This window comes from Rosa chinensis, chromosome 1, assembly GCF_002994745.2.
Source record: "Rosa chinensis cultivar Old Blush chromosome 1, RchiOBHm-V2, whole genome shotgun sequence".
NCBI lineage: Eukaryota > Viridiplantae > Streptophyta > Magnoliopsida > Rosales > Rosaceae > Rosa > Rosa chinensis.
Window position 1 is genome coordinate 42,139,131 of NC_037088.1, and position 22,951 is coordinate 42,162,081.

The 22,951-nt window shown below is 38.6% G+C and overlaps 3 protein-coding genes and 1 long non-coding RNA gene across 6 annotated transcripts; 1 reads left to right on the forward strand and 3 right to left on the reverse strand.

The window, feature by feature from the left end:
• Positions 1–1,285: 1,285 nt before the first annotated feature.
• Positions 1,286–5,270, forward strand: LOC112176316 (vesicle-associated protein 1-2). Its single transcript, XM_024314170.1, has 8 exons — positions 1,286–1,553; positions 1,674–1,744; positions 1,872–1,953; positions 2,063–2,178; positions 2,266–2,427; positions 2,534–2,581; positions 3,460–3,537; positions 4,875–5,270. Exons 1-8 carry the CDS (start codon positions 1,502–1,504, stop codon positions 4,983–4,985), a joined length of 720 nt encoding a protein of 239 aa, XP_024169938.1. The 5' UTR covers positions 1,286–1,501; the 3' UTR covers positions 4,986–5,270.
• Positions 5,271–5,455: 185 nt separating this feature from the next.
• Positions 5,456–8,433, reverse strand: LOC112176299 (uncharacterized protein DDB_G0283697). Of its 3 annotated transcripts, none has more exons than XM_024314155.2 (6): positions 7,974–8,433; positions 7,384–7,476; positions 7,121–7,237; positions 6,974–7,034; positions 6,133–6,257; positions 5,456–5,984 (listed from the first exon to the last, which is right to left on the reverse strand). In XM_024314155.2, the coding sequence occupies exons 1-6, from the start codon at positions 8,319–8,321 to the stop codon at positions 5,916–5,918; spliced, it is 813 nt and encodes a 270-aa protein (XP_024169923.1). In that variant the 5' UTR covers positions 8,322–8,433; the 3' UTR covers positions 5,456–5,915. The 3 variants fall into 3 exon arrangements, with proteins under 3 accessions (XP_024169923.1, XP_024169913.1, XP_024169928.1); XM_024314145.2 differs by having other exon boundaries at positions 6,974–7,037; XM_024314160.2 differs by lacking the exon at positions 6,133–6,257 and having other exon boundaries at positions 6,974–7,037.
• A 4,830-nt stretch (positions 8,434–13,263) lies between these two features.
• On the reverse strand, positions 13,264–14,795 carry LOC121051270. The gene is made up of 4 exons (XR_005805411.1): positions 14,659–14,795; positions 13,799–14,580; positions 13,626–13,703; positions 13,264–13,547 (listed from the first exon to the last, which is right to left on the reverse strand). It is a non-coding gene; the product is annotated as an uncharacterized LOC121051270 (long non-coding RNA).
• Positions 14,796–14,811: 16 nt separating this feature from the next.
• On the reverse strand, positions 14,812–15,780 carry LOC112167108. Its single transcript, XM_024304078.1, has 2 exons — positions 15,456–15,780; positions 14,812–15,365 (listed from the first exon to the last, which is right to left on the reverse strand). Exons 1-2 carry the CDS (start codon positions 15,778–15,780, stop codon positions 14,812–14,814), a joined length of 879 nt encoding a protein of 292 aa, XP_024159846.1.
• Positions 15,781–22,951: the final 7,171 nt, after the last annotated feature.

Here is a 22,951-nt window from a genome sequence, read left to right on the forward strand (position 1 = left end):
AAAAAAAAAAATAAATTCAAAGATAGTGTCTCAACTGTGGACAACTTTACCAAAATCATAGCTATTAGAGAGAGGGGGAAAAAATTCAAGCCTCCTTTTTTTTTTTTTTTCTTCAGTTTGGCTGTGCCTCCTGGCATCGTCAGACAGACCAAGCTATTGAGATCTGGCATCTGTTTGACACAGTTGCTGTCAGAGATGATTTGTAGATGGAGAGTGAAATGTCAGAGAAGAAGCTGTTGAGATCCGTGGATCTTCAAGTGTAGTTCTTGATCCGTCTGAAGCAGGTAGGGAAGCATGTGGTGATCGGTGGATTAGCAAATGCAGATCGCTATCCATGTGGTGTGGATTGGCATAGCGATGTGTGGTCGAAGCTACAAATCATTATCAGCAGGGTGTTTTAATGGTTGCTTTTCAGTTTATAGTTATCGTTTGTCTGAGGCTTTTAATTGTCTTTAGTTTCTAAGTCTATGTTCCGATCTCAAATAAGTCCATAATCTTAGTGTTGTCATCATAGGTTCCGGTGGGTGCTTGGATCTGGGTAACTGATCTATTGTTAATAGATCCAGTTTTCTACCGACTTACGGCCTTGTTTTAGTACTGGCCTACAGCGATGTGATCTGAATATTCTGGAATGACCCACTCAATATTTCTCTATGTGGTCAATTGTCCTAATTATTGCTAACTATTTTGGTCAATTTGGTTATTTTCTCTTCCAAGTTTAGTTACCTAAAATAATTGACGTCTGTTGTTGATTGTAATTTCTTAGTGGATAACCGATTTGTAATTGCAGTTTATTACACTCTTAATTTTTTTAATAAAAAAAAAAGTGTGGCTATTGCCAACCTACTAACCACTTTATCCACCCTAAATTCTCTTCTCACCATACATATATTTTTTAATTTTAAGTTTACTTAATTCACCCATTTACAGTACTCAAAATACTCTTTCCCAATGGTACAAGGGTTAAACTCGTATTCTTTTTCTATTTAACTTCGTCCTTGTGTCGGAGTCTTTTTCTGTTAGCATAGCATGAGAATGATTGAAGATGAACAAAAATAAAGCATTAAGGTTTAATGATGAATGAAGATATTAGAAATGAAGTTTAAGTACATATATTGTCGGGTGTGATAAAAAAAACATATTGTAATTTTGTAACAAGATATTGTCATTTATTATAACGTTATATTAGGGTATTACGTGAAGTATAAAACCTTCTTTTCTTTTATCACTTTCATCCTCCAAAATTACGTGAAGTATAAAACCGCTTTGATCAGAACCGGAGCAACCGGTGACAAACCAAAACACCCGAGAGACTTGAAAGAAAGAGAAAGAGAAAGAGAAGAAGAGACACGAGAGTCCCACGTTGCTGCTGTTCCTGCTTTGCATCTCTCGAGTTTTCCCAACCCCCTACTCATTCGAATCCCTCAACCGGGAAACCGCCCACCTCACCCGGAAACCACCCACCCACCTCTTCTCCGTCCTCACTCCGATCGCTTCCAATATGAGCACCGGCGAGCTTCTCAACATCGAACCCCAAGAGCTCCAATTCCCTTGTACGTCTTCTTCAAACTCACCCTCTTAAACTCTTTCGCTTTCAGATCCGTTTGTTCTTGTTTTTTCTATGTTTTCACTGTTTCTGATTTCACCCTTTTGTGTTTTTTTGATAACCCAAGTTGAACTGAAGAAGCAGATCTCGTGCTCTCTGCAACTCTCCAACAAGACCGATGACTATGTGGCTTTTAAGGTAACTCGATTCCACTTCATTAATTTCTGCTAATTTTTATTCCCTACTGTTCTTATGCTTCCTTAAACTTTGGTCCTTGGGTTGATTTTTGTGAATTTGGATGCTTTTTTATTTTTATTTTTTATAGGTAAAGACAACAAATCCCAAAAAGTATTGTGTAAGACCCAACACTGGGGTTGTGTTGCCAAGGTCCACATGTGATGTTATAGGTACACACTATATTTCGAGCTTGATTAGTTTCGTTTTCGTTGCGAATTTCGCTTTAATTAGTGGTGTGATGTTATCCCTACGAGTAACATGGTTTGTGTATGAGAGTAGTGACTATGCAAGCGCAAAAGGAGAAGCCGTCGGATATGCAATGCAAGGACAAGTTCCTTCTTCAGAGTGTAGTTACCAACCCCGGGGCTACTACCAAGGATATCACCCCAGAGATGGTAGGTAGATTACTGTGTATGGTTTTTTGTGTTATTATTTGAGATTTAGTGCTGCTGATATATACATGTGTTTGTGTGAATGTGTAGTTCAATAAGGAGTCCGGGCATAATGTCGAAGAGTGCAAGTTGAAGGTTAACTATGTTGACCCGCCTAGGCCCCCATCTCCGGTTCGGGAAGGTTCAGAGGAAGGTTCATCACCTAGGGCTTCAGTGGACAATGGGAATTTTAATGATTCTGAGTTCAAAGCTGTGAGTACTTCATGGGCTTGCAAAAGAGTTGAAAGAAATTTTTTATTTTCACCTTTCTATTTCTGTTTTCACTTTAATTGATTATCTTGCTGTTCTGTAATTTTAGGCTCCAAGAGCTTTTGGCGAGAGACATGAGCCTCAAGATAACTCTGAGGTATTTTGTTTTAGTTTAAACCATGTGGTATATTGGATGTTGAAATTAAGGGACTTATATGGATGTGACTTGCCGTGTCTTTTGAGGAAATTATGATTAATAATATTGATTGTTGATGCATGATTTATGATTCTGTTTGTTTGTTTGTTTAGTACGGTATAACTAATAAATTGGTTTCATGCTATAAAAGTCAGTTATCAATACATTCATGGTGCATGAGATGTAAAATACTATAGCATTTTGTGAAACTCGTTGGACTTCTGACCCTATCCAAGTGTGTAGCCATTCAGGTTTAACTATCCCTTAGAGTTTGAACAGTTCAAGGAACTCCCAATTTCAGAGTTTAAAACTGCCTTTTATGTCATGGCAAAGCATCTTAATGATCTAGAAAACTTGAAAATTGCATTCTATGTCCAAATGGTGACTCTAGGTTGTGCTTACCTGAGTTGGCTAAAACCCAGAGTTTGCTATATCTTGTGAAGTTATTTCAAACATTCAGAGTCCCCGGCCTGTTTTCCATTAGATTCCTTCTTTCCTAAATACATTACCCCCTCAGTAACCATTCTTTAGTTGTTAATTCCTCTCTCGGTGTAGATTTTGAGGAGTATGGGACTTTATTAGTCTCTAAGCCTTGCATTCTAAGTTAGAGACAGATGCACTTTTCCCACTACATTATAATGAGCTTGCGTTTAGACCTGAGTAATTATTTTAAGTTTGCCATTTAGAGTCACTTTGAATCTCGTATAACCATTTTGGATGTTCATTGTACATTATATTCATCATTTGTCCTAGCATTGACATTGCATACTTTTCAATGGTATGAGCTTGTCAATTATATGCTGGAATGTTAATTTCGCAAGTAATATCTGTAAATTCAGGCTAAGACTCTTATTGCGAAGCTGACCGATGAGAGAAATTCTGCTATTCAGCAAAATAATAGGCTTCAACAAGAACTGGTAAGAATGTTTTGTCCATATTTCTAATAGATGTTATTGGGGGCTTATGGGAGACGTATCTGTAGTTCTGTACTTTTGGCACTTTGTTCGTTCTCTCTTTCCGGAATTGTATCTTGATATGATTTTCTTCATTGAACAAAAGATTCTAAAAGTTTTCAGGATTTCATGCTTGTGAGACTTGTTCATTTAAGTTAAATGGGTTGCATTATTAATTTTATTGAGTGTTATTTTTTTTAGAAAAGCATCATTCTGGTATGGGAAGGCTACTGCTAAACTTCTCGATGCCTATGTTGCATTCGTAAAAGGATGTGTAACTAGATGTTTAATGTTTTAATGCACACTGAAAACACAGCGTCTTTAATATTATCTTTTGCCCTAACTGTTGTGTCCAACTTAACTGACAGTAGATATTTCGTGAAACCAATATACTTATGATAATATTACAAATGTCGACTTTACACAGTTAAGCTGTATAACTTGTCTACCTATAAGCAATGAGCCTTTTGGTGAAGGTGACGACAACATCACAGAATTCTGTTATAGAGTACTAATAGAACTCCATTAATGCTTTGCTGTCCTTGTGGTTTGAAGTGTAAAAAGAAGGTCTACATCTTCAATATGACTGGCCATATGGTTCTGATTTGCACTCTTTTACTGAAACCTTTGAAAGATACCAGTGTTTCATCTTAATTCAGTTTCCTTCACCCACCCATAACCCCACTTTATTTGACTTTTTAAGTGCTACTCTGTTGTTGGTTCTTGTGAGGTGAAGGGTTGAATATGACTGTTTGGGTTAAGATTGGGATATGGTTCACATTTGACCAATACTTCTACTCATATCTCGAGTATACCAGCCGGAAAACTCCTCTAATGATTTAGCAGAAGTTAAATCTTAAACCACCTTTAGAATTTCTACAATCTGTTTATTATGAATAAGCTCTACTATGAGAAAGGATCAGGGGTACATGTTGGAAGGACTAGCTGGATGTGTCAAAAGCCGAGTCCTTGGTTATTTTGTCATAGTTCAAATGCTGTCCTTATCTATTCTATAATGTGTAAGTTTCCTACTTTCATTGGAATTTTGCCACTCATCTCTTTATAAGCTGTTACTGAAAATAAACAAAGGTGATGAGATTAGCAAATTATGTTTACATTGTAAGCTAAGTTTACAGTTCGATTGTTAGTAGCTCCACCGTCTAGTTATATACTTGAATTTTTCTTGCACATAAAATAAGGGGATTGGTACTGGTTTGGGCAATTTTTACTTTTGTTGAGTAGTTTGATATTTTAGTTTAACCCCGTATAAATGTAGCTAAATGATGTTATTTCCTGTCCAGGATCTTTTGAGGAGAGAGGCCAACACAAGCCGTGGTGGTATTGCATTTATATATGTTGTTATAGTGGGTTTGATTGGCATTATTTTGGGGTACATTCTGAAGAAGACATGACCAGCAGAGACTCTTCATATTCCTGTGGCACTCTATTTGCTAGACAGAGAAATGTAAAAAGAAAAAAGAAAAAAAAAAGAAAAAATTTGAATGTGTGATTGACTAGCAGTAACTTTGGTTATTGTGTTTTACCAATCTTTATTGAAGCTAGAAACATGTGAAACGTGAGACCATTTAGAGGAGACTTTTTTGTCAATTGTATCAGCAGGTGTTGTTGTCTAATGGGTTTGTAATCGTCAGGGAAATCAAAAGTTTTTTATTGTGTGGTGACTGACTTGGTTTCAATTGGGGCTCGTATCTGTTTGTGCAATTTGGCATTTGTGGATGGAGCTTTTATATTATTAGTAATTATGTATCTTTTTTATGTATAACTTCGTTGTGAACAACTCACTGAAAGAAAAACTATATAACAGGTGATTGAAGAAAAAATGTCATAAACTTTTACGTTTGTTTAATGTATACATATTATGGGCTAGAATCGCAATCCTTAACAAGTTGAGTATGTATTTATATTATAATAACCAAAGTATGAGTTCAAGTATACAGTGGCCTTATTTGGATGCACCAAGGTCGGAATTCCCATCTTTTCTCAGATGCAAGAGTTGCATCTGTCTCTTCCATGCATCAGATCATGTAAATGGCAAGGTGGCCAGAAGATGATGAGCATCCAAAATCTCAGTACCCTATACAGCTTGCCATAAAAAGAAAATGAAAGAAGAGCAGTACTCAGAAAATTAACTGATAGCAAACTTGCATTATGAGTTCATAAAAAATAATCTCTGCTTTCAGTCTTTAAAGATGGTAAAATTAACTTATAATTCTCTGAAGCTGTTGAGTTGGTTCAAAATATCAACTCATTAATCACCCTGGATTTGAGGATCGTGACATGCTATATACTCCAAATATGGGTCCATCATCTCTCTGAATCCATCATGAATTTTCAGGTGCTTTTATCATGTTGCAGCGAACAACAATCTTCCGAAAATCTTCAAGACTTAGCTGCAATTCATATTTAAAAAAAAAAAAAAAAAGACTTTGCTTCAGTAATGTATACAATGTAACCGAGATTACAAAAGTTGACTGCAAGAGTGACTTGATCAAGTACAAGGAAATATCCAAAGGAACATTCAGGACGGCAGGTACCGACCTTTGCATCTCCATCACTATCAAAGAGATGAATCATGTCAGCCACCTCCTTATCAGTCCACATAAAATCATGAGCAATAGCTACTCTTTCTAAATCTCTAGCAGAAATTCCCCCATTGCATTTCTCTGCATGCCAGGAGTTCCGCATCAACATCCAAGATCAAGAATTGAAAGGCGCATACTTCTTTTAGGAAAGTTAAAGAGTTCAAGTCTATAACTGTTGTCTACTAATAAGGTTTCAGGCTTTTAAGAAGATTACCTATCATTCACTAAAAAGTTGTACATTAATTATATTTCTTTTCCCTATTTTATGTAAATCTCATGAAAGAACAACATCCACAAAGAGAATGTGCCACAAGAGCATATTAGAAATAAGAATGTGAAACCCAGACACCACCACCTATTTTAGCAGTGGGTTTTCTGCAAACAATGCTCGTGTGCTCATGCCCAAGAATCTCCAATGTGTAGTTAAAAATTTTCAATTTTCTGCTAATCTATACTCATAATGGCATGAGGGAAACTAATTATCAGCCGATCACTAGACTAACCAGTCTTGTGTTATTATCCTTACTATTTCTTTCTACCATTGGCTTTCATATACGACCAGTCTTTAACACTTCCGAGGTTCGTATGTTCTGAAGCCGTGATAGTGTTTTGGTATTGCAGTGGGGTTTATGTTAACCGGTGCCAATTTTTGGTTCCATTTCAGGTATTTACCATTAGAAGACATTAAAAGGGCTGATGGGCAACTAGTCATTGTCTCTCCTTAAACTACCCAAATCAAGAGTAATGATAAAGCCCTAACCACACCACAGACACAAGATGGAGATAATATAATTTACCATCAAACTGAAAGAAGTGCAAAACAAACTCATCCTCTGTCATCTGCAGCCGACTAGCAAACTGCTGGATACAAATCAAAGATGGGACAATTTAGATGAGGACAAAAAAGGAAAATGGTGAAGCATCTTGCGTTTGAGATAACAAACCGAGTTTTTCCTCTTCCTCCCTGAATCTTGCTGAATTTGATTCTCTCCTTTTCTTTCATTAACATTAGCTTTTACCACACCTGAAACAGCAGAATCTTGCAATGAAAGAGCAATTGCCTGCATATAAATACAAATGAATCAGTATAGTTTCCTGGTAATCCCCAAGGACCAGCATCATAGGAGTTGGTTAATGGCTCTATACTCTAATGCGTCTAATCTGGCAACACAAAGTTATATGTATTTAAAATGATATTGACACTCACTTGCTTCAATGCCTCATCATCATCATCAAGGTAATCCGAGTTGCTCAAACTACTTCTTCTTGAACGAGCCTTTTTAGGTTTTGAACCTTTATTCTTCACCAAGATCGGCATTCAGCAAAAACAGAATCAAAAAAGTCAGCCATATAGTCTAGCTTATGTCATTGCACATGGCCTTCTAGACCTATAAAAATGAATTTAAACAAAGCCTGCCCAAACCAAGCATTCAAATTTACATGTCTGATCATGCTCAAATATTTGTTGAAGCCTTGTTTACAAGCACATCAACAATACTATCTTAAAATTCTGGTGCAGCATCCTCACTGAAACAATCTATACCCATCTAGACCCAACTTTGCATAGTCCAAGCCTCACTGCACTAGCAACTTTGCTTGTGGTTTATAGCCTTCTAAGTTGAAAATACGCTAGATTAGTTAAAAGGGTTAATCAGAACTATCTACTTCATGCTTCATGTTGCTTTTCTATAGTTCATTTAAATTATCTGAAGCTACAATCTTCCCTGAAACTCCCAGTAATATGAATCTTGACCACATAGTAAAATCTCCAGACACACAGAGGTAAAAATCAATAACCTTTTTCTTACGTGCACTAGATGATTTTTCATCCTCAAAATCCTCATCATTAGCTTCGTCTTCACTAGAAGAAGCCTCTTCAGGCCTATACTCATCATCGTCGTCCTCCTCCAAGACCTTGGCTTTTCCCTTCCTCTTCCTCTTCGTCGCATTCTGGGCCGAACCCATTAGAGAGGAAGCGATTTTGGGCAGACCCAGAGCCTCCATTCTGGCCCTGTTGTGTGCAATTCTCGCTTGCCTCTGCTTCTCGTACTCTGGAACACCACCATCTTGTGGGTTTTGTTCCTCCGAGCCTGAGCTCGAGTCCTCGGGGGTTTCTTCGTCTGAGGGATCAGAGTGTTTGGGCATTTTTGGATTCGAATGTGGGATTTTGGGATTGTGAGAGCAAGTTGGCTCAAGAGACGAGTTGGTTTCAGGGAATTGAGCCTCGGCACCGAAACGTTCTTATCTGTTTTTTTTTTTTTTTTTTGCCGCCGTTTTTATTTGTTCCATTTTTATTATCAGAAAATCAGAGATAACAATTCAGACCAAAAAAAAAAATTTTTGAATCGTGGCGTGGCGACAATCATCTCCGCAATGATCATTACACTCTTATGCTGCTATCTGTAGACATATTTGAATAAAAAGACGTGGAGGTACACAGTGGTACATAAGAATAGGCCACTTATTGAACATCTGATGCTCGTTGATGCCCACTAAAACTATAAGTAAAGGTGTACTAAACACATAGAACGCGCAAGAGTGTATGGAATTCCACAGAAAAGAGAATTATTAGAAATAAAAAACCTAAAACTTAAAACAGCAACCGTAAAGCTTAATTGCTAAAAATCTAACCCAAGACCCAACAGGCAGGCCCAACCAAGCCTAAACACCTACTCCATGGCAAGTCAGACGCGAGCCACCGGCAACTGCGACTGCCGCCGCCACCACCCACAAGATCAAATGAAATCGAGGATAACTGAACAAATCTGAACCACAATGGATATAGATTCTCAGTTCCAAATCCGCCACAACTCTCATCGATGCGGCCGTCGAAGTTTGGAAAGATCAGGATCAAGAACATTGGGATCCACCGAAAATCGCTCCTTGAATAAGTGTTTGCTACCTTTATAGTCACACAGCCTCGAATCTGGAACCTGAGCCGACTTCTCTGCTGTAATCTCCATGTCTGACAATCCTAGAAAGCCATAAGCCTGCTATACAGAGCAAACACTCATTCGGCAGCATGAACCGCACACCATCAGCGTGGCCAAGGCCACCTTCGACGATAGGGTACCAACACCGGACAAGGAAATTCTTCGCAACGTTCTGGAACAAAGTAGAAGCGGTGCACGAAGGGCTTATGGTATATTAATCATAAAGTGTTTAGGGTGATACCTTCAATTTTTTTTTAAAAATCGAAAATAAAATTATCCCTAACCCCACGCCTACCTATTTAAAATTCCTCATTTTACATCTTCTTAAAGTTTTTATCAAGGAAATTGAGTGTCAATCCATTAAACGTGAAAGTAGGTAACGATACACAATGACCATCCTTAAAGGCCACGATAGAATTGTATCATTACCTAGGTAACCCTAAAGCTACATAAGTAAAGCTACACTAGATAGCAAGCCATTGAATTAGTAAATTGGCACTACTAGAGTTCTCACCGAACAATTCAAACTCCAACCCTAATTTATTCACAAAATCCTAGGACCACGCAAAGGGGCATCCCCAGAGAAACTAATAGGCGTTGTGGTCAAAGATAAAGCATAATATGTCCAACAGTAAGCCCAAGCACATCTGACAAAACAAAAATAATAATTTGAGTTTGTAGCCCAAGTCCAGATAAAGTTACCCAAGCCCAATGTCCAGCCCATGACCTTGGAAGGAACCCTAGCCCAACTTGGAGCCACCTCCTCCAAGCATCTAACCACCTCCACCGTCATCATTGCTGAGACCACTGCTAGCACTGCTACATCCGTCGGCAATGGCTTCTCCTACAACATCATACCACTAGTCTTGCAGCTTGTGATCCATGCTGCTTCCACTAATGACAACGACCCCATCAACATACCACCATCCAAACAGCCCCCTGCCGCCAAGAAAGAAAGATGACAAACTTTTCAACGCCACCACATGGATCTAAACCCACAAGATCCGACGCCATCAAAGACGCCAAAAGGAGAGTTAGAAAGTCTCAATCCCACTGGCCATTCTTCGCAGCCATACGCCTAGTAACCTTGGAGAGAGATTGAGGAAAAAAGGGTGACCAAACCCACCCATATGCTTAAGACTAGCCAAAGCTACAACCATAGTGCCCGATGCCGCCATTAGGAGAAGATGCTAGAGTTAGGGGGAGAAAACATGAGAGTTCTCAGTTTTTGTTACATCTCCTTAACTTCATAATTGTCAGAAGGGGAGGATCTCTAGTAAATAAGTTAAGACTTTAAAAATGAGGATTTCATGAGTATCTTCAAATCAATGATTGGATGAGTGGTCCAAATTTTGGTTGAAATATTATTCCTTCACAATACATGTCATCCAACCTTTTGATTTAAATGTCCTCATTAGAGCCTTACCCATTCAAGGAATAGCTAATGATTGAATATTTTTTTTTTATCAAGAAATTAAACATACATTAATAAAAATATCAAACCCAACACATTAGAATAGACTACTCCCAATGAAACAACTGGTAGCTTAAAACAAGACTAACAAACAAAGAACAAGATGGATCGAGAAGTGGAGTCCCAAAAACATAAAAAACAACCCAAACGCCCAAATCAAAACTCTCCAGATTCGTCGTCTCTTGCTACCTATTTTGCCAAACCCGGAAAACATATTGCAATAGACTTCTCTAAATGAAACAAGCTGATAGCTTAAAAGAACACTGGCAAACAAAAGAAAAGATTGGTCCAAAGTGGAATCCAAAAACAGCAAAAACAAAAAAGTAACTCAAACACCCGAATTGAAACTCTCTTCAGGTTCGTCGTCTCTCATTGCCCACGCTGCTATATAAGGTTGGGTGGATGATTCTGCCCTCAAGTTTTGGCAATAGATCTTCCCATGACAACTAGTCTACATCCTAGCACCCATAGATAGTGTAGTCCTAAGAGAGGGCTCCACTCTTCTGCCCCTAATCCGTATTGGGTCGACACAACATCCATATGACTAGTTAATTTTGGTTTCAGAGACATCATGTTGATTGAGGTGAAGAAAGTGAGGACTAGCAAGTAGCCAATCTGAGGAAAAATTTAGGTTTTGAAGTGAGGCTTATGGATAAAAAGGAAAACGAAATAAAAGTGAAAGGGAAAGAAATGAAGATGGAAGAGCAGTCGGTTTGGATTAAATAGATCTAGAAAGGGACTTGGGGTTGCGACTCTGGACAAGCAAAGCTCCAATTGAGTAAGGGTCACACTACTGCAAGAATATCTGCCCCAACTCAGAACCCTGCCAATCAAATTCTAGCCGGAGCAAATCTAGATATATATAAGGTTTAGAGATGGGGTAAGGGAGGTATGTATAATGGCTTAAGTAATACTAATCACTTAACATTTATTTCATTAAAAGATAAGTTCGGAATTGAAAACCTAGCAACAAAGGAACAAAACAAGACCAAGTTAACATGGCAGTTAGGCAAATAAAATAAAAGTAACACAAAAAAGAGTTCACAACATAACACTGCAAACAAAGATTATTGTGATATCAGAAAAAGATTATTTCATTCATTATTATTTCATGCATGGTGGAGAGGAGGATTAAGAGTAGATTGAGAAGACATATTCAACGCTCTTTTTTGGCTAAACCAAGAACTTCTTAAAGAAATGGATTTAACTCTTCTCTTTGTTGCAGTTGCTTGTATCTTGTTGTTCAACATTCCGCATTAGTTCTGCTTTTCGCTCAACTACTTTGATCTTCAGGTCTTGTAGTTTCTCCTTTAGCCAAATCATTTCTTGCTCATTAAGCTGAGCAATCGGTTTCTCCCACCAATTCTCCACTTGGAGAGTAGCTTCATTTGTCATATTCGCAGTTTCTAGCTTTTCTTGAACCTTTCTCCTTTTTGCAGTCATGATTTGCAACTCAAAATTAGGTACAGAAATTGTTGATTGAAGAAAATATGTGGTGTATCGTTTGGGATTGGTGGCATTTTATACTAGATTTTTGCATAGAATAATAGAGTTTAGGGTGTAAATGGTATATTTATTTATTTGCTGTCACGATTATATGTGATGATTGATATACTAATTTTGGAGGATTAAGAAATTTATTTTTCATCAGCATATATGGAATTGTTTTAACGAAAAAATGCTATTTTAACTAGTTCCACTAATTTCTTATTCATCATTGCAAGACAGAACTCATGCATGCACAAGAAAAATTTCCAAGAAATTGCTAGATGTATAATCTTATCCGCTTACTGTGAAGAATATAAGTTGGGTTGTAGTTTCCATAAAAAGTCGATGGACATGATTATGATACAATTTTGACGTAGCAAAATTAAATATTTAAAACATCTAGACATCTAGTCTTAATCATACTTGTAATTTTTTTGGACTAATTTTTATATACAAAGAGTCTACATATCTTTTATCTTTTAAGTTTTGACTTAATTGAGGATTCACATCATAATTGAATTATATATTGATAGATAAGATTAGATATTTTTTTTTTCTGGGAGAACAATGACTCCATTCAATAGCTCTAAACGTCTGTGCTAAGTCATTGTCAGAGTTACATAAGGTAGGGTCGAGCCCTGAAACCAAGTGCCAATGCCTAAGCTACAAACCTAATACATAAACCAAACTCTAGTAAACTAATACACATTCAAGATTTGGGATGCTTTAATGTGACTAGACTAGAAAGCAGGAAAAATAAAAAATAAAAGAACTTTTCCTTTGACACCCTCCTTTTAGATTGATCGTGGTATCTCAAAGGCTTCCTAAGCCCAAAGAAATTTAATTGAAAATAAAGCAAAACTTGAAGCTCAACTAGAAAAAATACCTAACTACCTAAGAACTAAAGTTCTACAAAGATGCTAACCAACCACCAAGCCTGCCACAATACATCACCAACACATTAAAGCTAAAACACGGCCCTTCTAGGGCATATTCTTTGTCTTACCTGTCCCACATTAGTAAAGGAGGGTTCTAAGCCACTAGCCTTATAAGTAAAGAAGGTTCATTGCCATGCCCTCACAAATTGTTCAGATCTATTTGAAATTTAGTTCTAATCATCTTAACAAAAGATTAGAGCTAGCAACTAAGTGACACAGCACATAGTTGCACAAAAAGGATGTCAATAATGAAATTGCTGCCTATGCTAGAATTGAGTCATACTTCCTATTTTCCATCTGTTGTAACTGACCTTTCTCTGATCCTTTGAGATGTCCTTATTGAAGTTGCAGCCTGCTTGCTTGATGATGGCCTTGAACTCGTAGGTCTGGTTGGGGCAGATGCAACTTGGGCTGGCCTGGAGCTTGTAGGTGTGGTTGTAGATTGTGCCGGCCTTGATGTAGATTGTGTAGGCCTTGATGTGGATGGGGCAGACCTATTTGCTGCCAGTTTTGCAGCTTTGGCAGCAGCAAACTTTCTCTACACAAATAACCAATAAATCAAGTGACCAAATGGTCAAACAAATAGCAGACTCTCTATAACTGAAGACAATCTTACTCTTTGATACTCTGCTCTCTCCCTTGCTTTCTTCCTCAATTCATTTGCAGACATAGAACCTTTCTTTCCTCTCTTGGCCTGCAGCAAGCAATAACAGTTTCATTGTGTTAGAAATATATTGACCTTTCTTTGTCATATGAAAACAGTTCAAAGCATCCCAAAATCAAAAATACCTGATCAGAACCTTGACCTTCTTCATTGCTGACCTTTCTCTTCTTGTTTTCCTTCGACAGCAAATGCCTTTGACAAGTTTTAACATTATGGCCTACTTGGAGACAATTCCCACACTTGAGGGATCTCTACTACCTTCCAAGCTTACCCTCAGCTGTTTGAAACTTTTTAGAGGAATCCTTAATCCTTTGTGTCTTAGGCCTACCTGGCTGCCTTGAATATGTTGGAGGTAAGATTGGTGGATCTTCACATCTTCCCCACAAGTCCATGCTGTTAACAGCCATGATGAAATTGCTGTAGATAGCCATATACCTCTTCTTGAAATAACAATCAGCAACATATTCATCGGGGTCTTGCCTAAGAAAGTTTATGGCTGAAACTGCATGCTTGTATGGGATTCCAGTCAAATCCCACCTCCTGTAGCTGCATGTCCTCAACCTTAGATTCACAACATTCTTGTTTCCTTCTATATTCTCAACCTCAGCTTCATCCCCACCATTAAATGTAGGAGTGCAATCGGTTGCAGCCTTCGCCTTGCTCTTCTCCAACACCTGCCTTAACTTGGGGCAAATATTTCCTTCCTAAGCCTCCATTTTTGCCCTTCTCACCTTAATCTTCTTCATAAGCTTCAATCTTATTTTTTCAAACATGGTGACTGGTGGCTTCTTTCTAGCTTCCACAATCCATGAGTTGAAACTCTCACATAGATTGTTGTCCATAATGTCACAGTTACTGGCTGTGTTGAAGAATGCCCTACACCAATGTTTAGGAGGCCTCTCATCCTCTGCAAAACCAAAACAGCAGTTAAAAACTGAAAACAAGATAAAATATATACTTGTACAAACAGATTGTATTCAAATACCTGTCATCCAATTGTAAGCATCCTCATCAAGGGCTTTCATCTCCTCCATGTCATTAAGATAGGAAGGCATAGTAGTGGACTTGGCACACTTCCACATCTGGTCCTTCATCACTTTTCCAGGGAAAAGTTTGGTAAAGTTAGTCCACATGTGCCTTACACAGAACCTGATATGTGCACTTGGGACCACCTCCTCAAATGCCAATTTGAGCCCTTTCTGCTTGTCACTAATAAAACCCACCGAGCTCCATCTTCCTCGATCTCCAAGTCCTTGCATAATAGTTGCAAAAACCAAATCCATGAGTCCTTATTCTCCATCTCAACCATTGCATATGCAATCACCCAGCTTGTGTTATTGGCATCCAACCCCACTGCTGTCAAAAGCTGTCCCCCAAAAGCACTTTTCAAGTGTGCACCATCCAAGCCAATCACACTTCTACATCCAGCCTTGATTCCATTCTTGAGGGCTCCCAAGCAAATGTACATTCTTTTGAAGACGGGATTCTTAGAAGTAGTGTTGAAATCACACTTAATATCGACTGTAGTATCTGGATCAACCCTTTTCAGCTCATTTCCATAGTCCCTTAACCTTGAAAACTGATACTTTATAGAGCCGTCAACTTCTAGCAAGGCTGCCCTTTTAACCTTATAAGCCATTTGGCTTGAAACCTTTGCTCTAATACTGGTAGACATTGTTCTAGCTAGTGAATCTGCAACACCAAATGACAATTTGATTAAACTCACATTCAAACAGCTTATAAGAAAGAAATCGAAACCATGAACTGTTGAAGTAAATATACCTGGTTTCCAATGTTCATTAAGAGCAATCTGGTCCTTGAACTTTGCTACTAAGAATCTCTGTTTCACCATCTGGTTGTTATACTTCCTTGTGCAATTGTGGACTGGATTGTAACCTTTGATTATCAAAGTATCCTCATGCTGCATTTTTGAAGCAAACAACTCGAAAGGGCAATTTTCCTCCTTGCATATGACCCTTAGTCTTACTTTGTCATTCTTTAAAAAAATATACTCCCAGCCACCTTGTACAGCCATCTCCCTAAGAGCATTTCTCAAAATCTGAACTGTGCCAAACATCATCCCCAACTTGAAAACAGGCCTTCTCATATCAGTTTTAGGGTTAAAGTACAACCTTATCTCCTCCTTTTCTCCATCCGAGTTGACAATGTAATTGGGTGGTTCTTCATCAGACTCTTGTTCAGCAAACAAGTCTTCATTATCTTCAAAATTTGGTTCCTCATGTTGCACACTAGTCCTTTGTCCAACAGTACCCTCACTCTCTCCTTACTTGTGTGAAGCTTCTTCATGCTCAACATCATCCAACCAATCATCATCATCTACCCCGTACTTGACATAGTCCTCATCATCTGCTATAGGATCGTAATCTTCATCCTCACTATGGTCTGAACCCCCACTCTCTCCTCTAGCTGTCCCATCTTCATCCTCATTGTCAACCTTACTACCCTCACCACCACCATATGACTGAAGATAATCTAGAAGGTCAACACCTTGCAGCCCTTTCCCTTCATTGTCTACACCACTACTTGATAGCCCTACAACACTTGAACCTACTCCTACAACACTTGAACCTACTTCTACACTTGACTTCCCTATACTTCTTGAACCTTGCACACCACTTGAACATTGCCCTATACTTCTTGGACATTGCTTACCACTTTCCTTACCCTTATCAGATGGTATTGTATACTCTAGTAGCTTCTGTTTCCCTTTTTCCTTTGGATTAACTTCACAAGCATTGCTAGCTTGGGTAGGCACATGGTCTTCAAGCTCCCGAATCACAACTCCCTTGTTAGGTCTAGGTCTAGGCTCATCAGGTAGCTCTTCTATTACAACGCTGCTACCAACTTGACTAAAAAAGAAGTCTTCATAAATAAACAAGTCTTCATCTATATCTTCTGGTCCCTTGTGGTCCAAGTACAGAATTATCAATCTCCAATAAGGAACAGCAGTGCACATAGTGACCACATCCAAATCAGTCACTAACTTCATCAACTCGTCTCCTTCATCACCAACTTGGTACCAATAATCAATCCTTTCATCTGCATATCTTGGATTTAGCTGCTTCACCATATTATCAACTTCAACAAGGGACATCTTATCTTTGTCCACATTGTCATAGTAATCGACCTTGCCTCCAACATAGTTGTTGCCACTTAAACGCCCTCCATGGAATATCTTGACTGTAAAATAGTCTGGATGAGCTGCATGAGTCAATGAAAAGCATTAGTAACTTTACCTAACAGTTAATAAATACTCCACAAGCACTACTCTTTGCCTCTTAAAAGAGGTACAACACAAAATAGAAAAGGGACAAATAACAACAAGCAGACAACAAGACCACACACAGCCAAAGCATTCAAATGGGAGACTAAACAATTCTTTCTTTGCTAGGACCACACACAACATTACTAGGACCCAATATTAAAAGGCAAAATCCATTGAACAACAACCTGGCCTACATTAAAAGCATATACACACGGTTTCAACAACCCAGCAGCTTGACAACCTATATCAAACACTCATTTTCATACTTTACACCTCACACCAACCCTCAATCTCAGCTCTAAACAAACATCCCCAAACTCAGAAACTCAAACACCTAAAAAGCCACAAACTTTTTAGAAACCCTACAAATTGACCCCAGCAAACCATAGCAGAACCCTTTAAATCCAACACCAATCATTCAAAGATGAATATTGCAACCAAAAACACTTACATAGTCATCCACAAACCCTGTAAATTTAAAACCCCCAATTTTTTTTTTTTTTTTTTTTCAGAAACCCTAGAAACGAATATCATATCATCAATCCGTACACACAAATCGCAGCAGATTGGGCGCAATCGAAAACTCACCATAATTAGGGAGCTCATCATTCTCGCCTCCTTCATCTCGAGGAACCCAAACATCGACGTCCTTCACCACCATGTCGCCACCTCTATTTATCGGGTTCCAACTCTGATCAGTTTCGTTCACTATTCTAGCCGGACTTCACTTTCAGGTGTACCGGTTTCAAATTTGAACGGGAATCAGAATTAGGGATTTGGGGATGAAGGGTTTAGGGATTGCAAGTTTGGGGATTACGGGTTTGGGAGAGGGTCGAGCTTTCAAATTTTAGGGATTGAGGGGAATTACGGGTCTTGCTACACCGCAAACTATCGTAATAGAGGCCAAGGGCAAATTCGTCACTTTACAAAATTGGCGTCTTACGTGGCGCTGAGCTGGCCATTCGAAAACTGACATGTCAGCAAGCAACCGGATGAAAAGGGGGGAATGGATCAGTTGGATTTAAAATTTTGAGTTCGGGGACTTTTGGGATTAAATTAGAAAGGTAAGAACTGAAACGAAGACGAAGTCATACTTCAGGGACTAAATAGAATTTTTCCCTTTATTTTATGTTGTGTTTATAGATTAAAAACTATGTATCTGAAAAGAAACAAAAAACAAAAAACAAAAAAAGGGAAGGAAAAAAACCCTAGGTGAGAGAGCGATCTCCAATAGAGTGCAGCGAGCCTTGGTCAGCCTAGTTTCGACGGCGGATATTCACGCCGTGGTCAGTGTCGACCCTCGAGGTCGACAGGGATCCTTGTGAGGGTAAGTTTGGTTGCGATCGTTTTATAAAGAGGAACTGTGTATGGAGGAAATCAAGATCAGTGGTTCGATTGACGCAGATTAGAGGCCGGCGTTTTGATCCGCAGAGCAGCAGCCATGGTAATCGAGGGTAGTCGGCATCGTTGCAAGTCGAGGTCGAGGAATAGCATATCGAAGTTGAGGCATGGTTCATCGGTGCTGGCAAATCCACGTTGGGATTGGTTGCTGGGGTCCGTTTGGGTTTTTTGATCAAGTTTGTCTAGTTCTAGTGCTGGTCTCCGTTTGGGTGCTTGACCAAATTTACTTGGTTCTAGTGCTTTACTGATTGAAGAGTGATGTTTTGGTGGAAAGGCCGACCGCCGGAAGCTCTGATGCCAACGGCGATGGCTTGGCAATGTGTTTGGGTTTATATTTCAATAGCTTGGATTTGGGCTTGGGCCGTTAGGCCTGGGCTCAATTCGAGCCAGCAGATTTCAAAGATGAGCAAGAAGATCAACCTATTGCCGAGGTTGTTGGCTGCTGAAGAGCCTGAGGCAAGTGCTAGTTCCAACCTCAAGGGAAAGGAAGAAGTACTTACTTAGGGTTTCAAAGTGTACCTACATACGCTAGAACGAGCATAATTAGCTATAATAAGCCACGCTCATTGTACCGCCGGAGGTACCGAATCTCACCAAGGGAATGACCTGCGAAGTCACGGCCAGGCGGGCTACCGCTCGAGCCCCGGACCGCCCCCAGATCACCGTTGACGCGCCGCCACGCACCACGTCAAGATAGCATCAGAAGCCCCTAACGCTGGGAATCGAAGCACAGCAGTCCCACATCGGAAACAAGAAGAAGATCAACCCCTTCCTCGCCTATAAAAGGTCCTCTCCTCTCTCCTCATTAATTACGCAATTACTACTCATTTATTGTTATGCTGCGCATACAGTGACTGACTTAGGCATCGGAGAAGTGAAGACAGCCCAACGCGGTCTCCCTCTGATGTCCTATCTATCGTGTTGCAGTAACCGGAAGCACCTAATCTTAGGAGTAGCGGTCCGCCCACCGGACCCGCGTTAAGCAAGGAATCGGCTACTGCCGGACTTGAGCATTAACACAAAGACATAGACATTCTGAACTCAAGCCTTTTAGAGTAGGAGTAATTTCTATAAGCTTATCTAAGATGTTTCTAGTTGATATTTGTACCATAAATGCGTGTTGGTGGGTTAGACTAGATGAATGATTTTTCCTTAGAAAGCAAGATTGTTCTTGCTTAGCTTAGGCTGGTTGTTCAACGAGCGTCCATTTAGACTTTAATGAGTTTAATTTGGCTTAGATAGGTTATCCGGTTTTCCGGATTTTCTTATGTAAGTTCTGTTAAACTCTGCCCTGTTTTCATGGTTTGATTACTAATGAAATCAATTCCTATTAAAAAAAAAAAAAGAATAATAATGTATTAAAAGGGCCAAATACCACAGAGAAACCCAAAAAGGGCCAAATACCACATATTGCATTGACATTGTTCTCAATTGTGAACATTAGATGCAAAAGATATTAGTATTGTAGGAGTATGCCCTATAAGCTAGTTAACTTTTGGAGAATATATGATTTATGCCATATATGTCTCGATTCCTATATATCCCTAAAAAGAGACGCTCATGCTGATTTTGAAATCATTCAGGATTTGAGAGAAGTTTTATGCCCTTAATCAATCATGATTGAATGTTGAATGGTAATATGACATAATTGCACATTTGCACCCATTGCAAAATTATTTAAAATGCATGGGTCATGGTCACATACAAATGCATGATAGAGATTAATGGAGAAGCCATGACCCAACATCTTGACAAGACTTCAAATTTAAAATTGAGATTTTTTTTTTTTTTTAGGGAGAGGGGACATAAAGGCTGAACCCTTGATTATAATAAATAATGTATTCTAACATGTACTAAAAGAGTGCTCGACTGGTTACTCTATTGAGTTTTTCTTTAACGTGAGTTGCGTTATTTGGGTCTACCTATATTTATATTCGTTTTTGAAAACTTAATGGATCTTGTATCAAATTATGAGATTAGAGTCTTTTTTTTTTTATGTTAGATTCGTTGTTTAACATCCTTTTTTCTTCTTGGGATCAATGACTTCAAATAAATGAAGGCTTATTATCTAAAGACACCAGGAAGTTTGGATTTTACAGATAGGAATAATTATCGGTGTGTAATTACTAATTAGTTTACTTATCTCTGAGCCTCACTCAATAAATGGAATATAGTAAAATCTCATAAAGCTCCTAGAAGATATTCCTACATATCCTAAATTTGAAAAGCCAATCTTATCCCAAATATTTAACAACTTCTGTAGAACTCATGATCCAAAAATGATTGGTCATGGATCATATACTGATCCAACTACCCAAGAAGGTCCACCTCTTAGGTTAGCTGTGAAGACTTGGGTTGGCTTAAGTTAATAAAAGTCTAGTTTACCACTACTAAATTATGTTATAGCTAGATACTTAATTGTTTTAGTAATATAGAGGTCTAGCTTTGTATATGGGTTCATTGCTTGATCTCTGCTGACTTTAGTTTTTGTCAAAAACTAACTAGTTTTTGTTGACAAAATACTAGAATAGAATACAAATACTTATTACAAAGAAAATAAACTTTAACCTATATACAATCTTTGTCAAAAAGAAAAAAAAGAAAAGAGATACTAAAATTTGTGCTTGGTTTCAAGAAGGAGACATATCTACAAAGTATTATATCTACATTAATACATATTTCCATAAGCCACATTACATCAATTTCTTGTTCATGATTTGAAATTATAGCTTCCTTGACTTGCTGCCTTACTTTTTGCAAATGTACCAAAATTTCCAGCAAATGCTTAGCTTATTATGCTCCTTCTTCTTGAGTTTTGTTTAGCTGGAAGTTCTATTAAAACGTGCAATGCATGCACAGAAACATATTAGAAGAAGAAAAAAAAAATCTGGAATGTTATTTTATTTTATTTAACTGCTGTGTCACCTAGTAGCTTGTTGAAAACACATGTTTACACACTTCTAACCACAATTAAGAGTCTGCAGACATAAAGTTACTTGTGTGCAGCAAGTGGCTGCTCTTAGAGCAGCTTAAAACTTGGGCAACAAGCTCAAAGCAGGAGCTGGCAGTTTGGGATAATCCTCAGATGATTTTTCTAAGCAGGAGTTGACAGTAAGCTGCTCCCAATGTTTATCTAACTGACTAAGCTAAACAGGAGGTGGCTAGTCTACTTATAGGTTCTAATTATTACATCTTCTAGTATAAAAGAGGCCTTTACCTACTGTAAGAAACACAAGTTACAAAAGAGAGCAGAAAAACAATTTAGAGAATTTGGAAATAGCAGGGACCGGAGACAAGTCTTTAGAGGTCTGGAAACAAAAGTCTCAGCTTTACTAAATTAGGTTTAAGGTAGGGGAAGTTTTGGGAAACCTCAAGTTTGATTATATAGGTCTATTGATATGATTTTGAGTGACATTTGCTACTGATCAGATTGTTTATGTTGTGTAAAATATATGTTTAGTTCATTATCATATTGTTTTATCTGATCCTAGCTTGAAGAAAGAGTGAAAATGGTTGTGTAGTTGAGTCTAATACTCGTAAGGGACCAGCAATGTCAGCCAATGGTATATACACTTGGGGAGAGAAGCCCCTTCAATTATTATTGATAAAACGATCTATTGTTTGGCAAGAAGACACTAGTGACCAAGATTAGTACAAGATTACTAACAACTAGAGTATAAGGAGTTATTTTCTGTCTTGCATCATCACTAATTATATGTATGAGGTTTGCTCTACTGAGCTTTAAGCTCACCCCTTTTATGATATTGTGCAGATCATGCTCTTGAGGGTTAGAACTTAATTTCTGAAAATTTGGATGTAGGAGAAGGTGAAATAAAGTTTTAGTTTGCTGTTTGGGTTTATCTTTGTACAATAAAGCTTATTTTCTAAGCTTGCTAGTACTTACTTATGTGATAAAGAGTTCAACAACCAAGTCACCTCTGATTCTCATTTCTTCAATATAGTTTTTATTTGTCAAAGTGTTTCTTATCTTTGACAAATAAAAGCTATTCACATCCCTACTCGGAAAAAAAAAAAAAAAAATTTGCAGATTTCCGGGTTAGGGTGTGACATTAGCCCACCCTCATCACTAAGTGATAAATGATGGTGGCAAGGCACCCTACTTGAAGGCCTATAAAATGGAGCCCATCAACCTAATTTTGAGCCCAGGCCCGAAGTCCTAAGCCCAAACCTAAGCAGAAGGAGCAGCAACCCCAACTTTCTACTGCCAATCTTACTCCGCCGCCTATTTTTCTACCATAGTATCAAATTTTCCCGAACCAGTCAAATTCGGCCTCTGTCCTGCCTCGTGACCTCCACTCCACTACCCCTGCAACAGTAGAGACCTCCTCTGCAGCCCTAGCGACGACTGTCGCCGCCAGACTCACGCCGACTCCTCCTCTGCAGCTCAAGCGATGACCTCGAAGGCACTGCACCAAGCCGCAACCCCTGCCTTACTCTAAGACTTCTCCTGATGATGAGGGACCTCGCCTCTGCTAGATCCGACAAAGAAGATCGAATCCTCCATCGTCGCTCTCTTTGCTCAACAGTCAACACCCTAGGGTTTGCTTTTTCTGATTTTCTTCTTATAAGT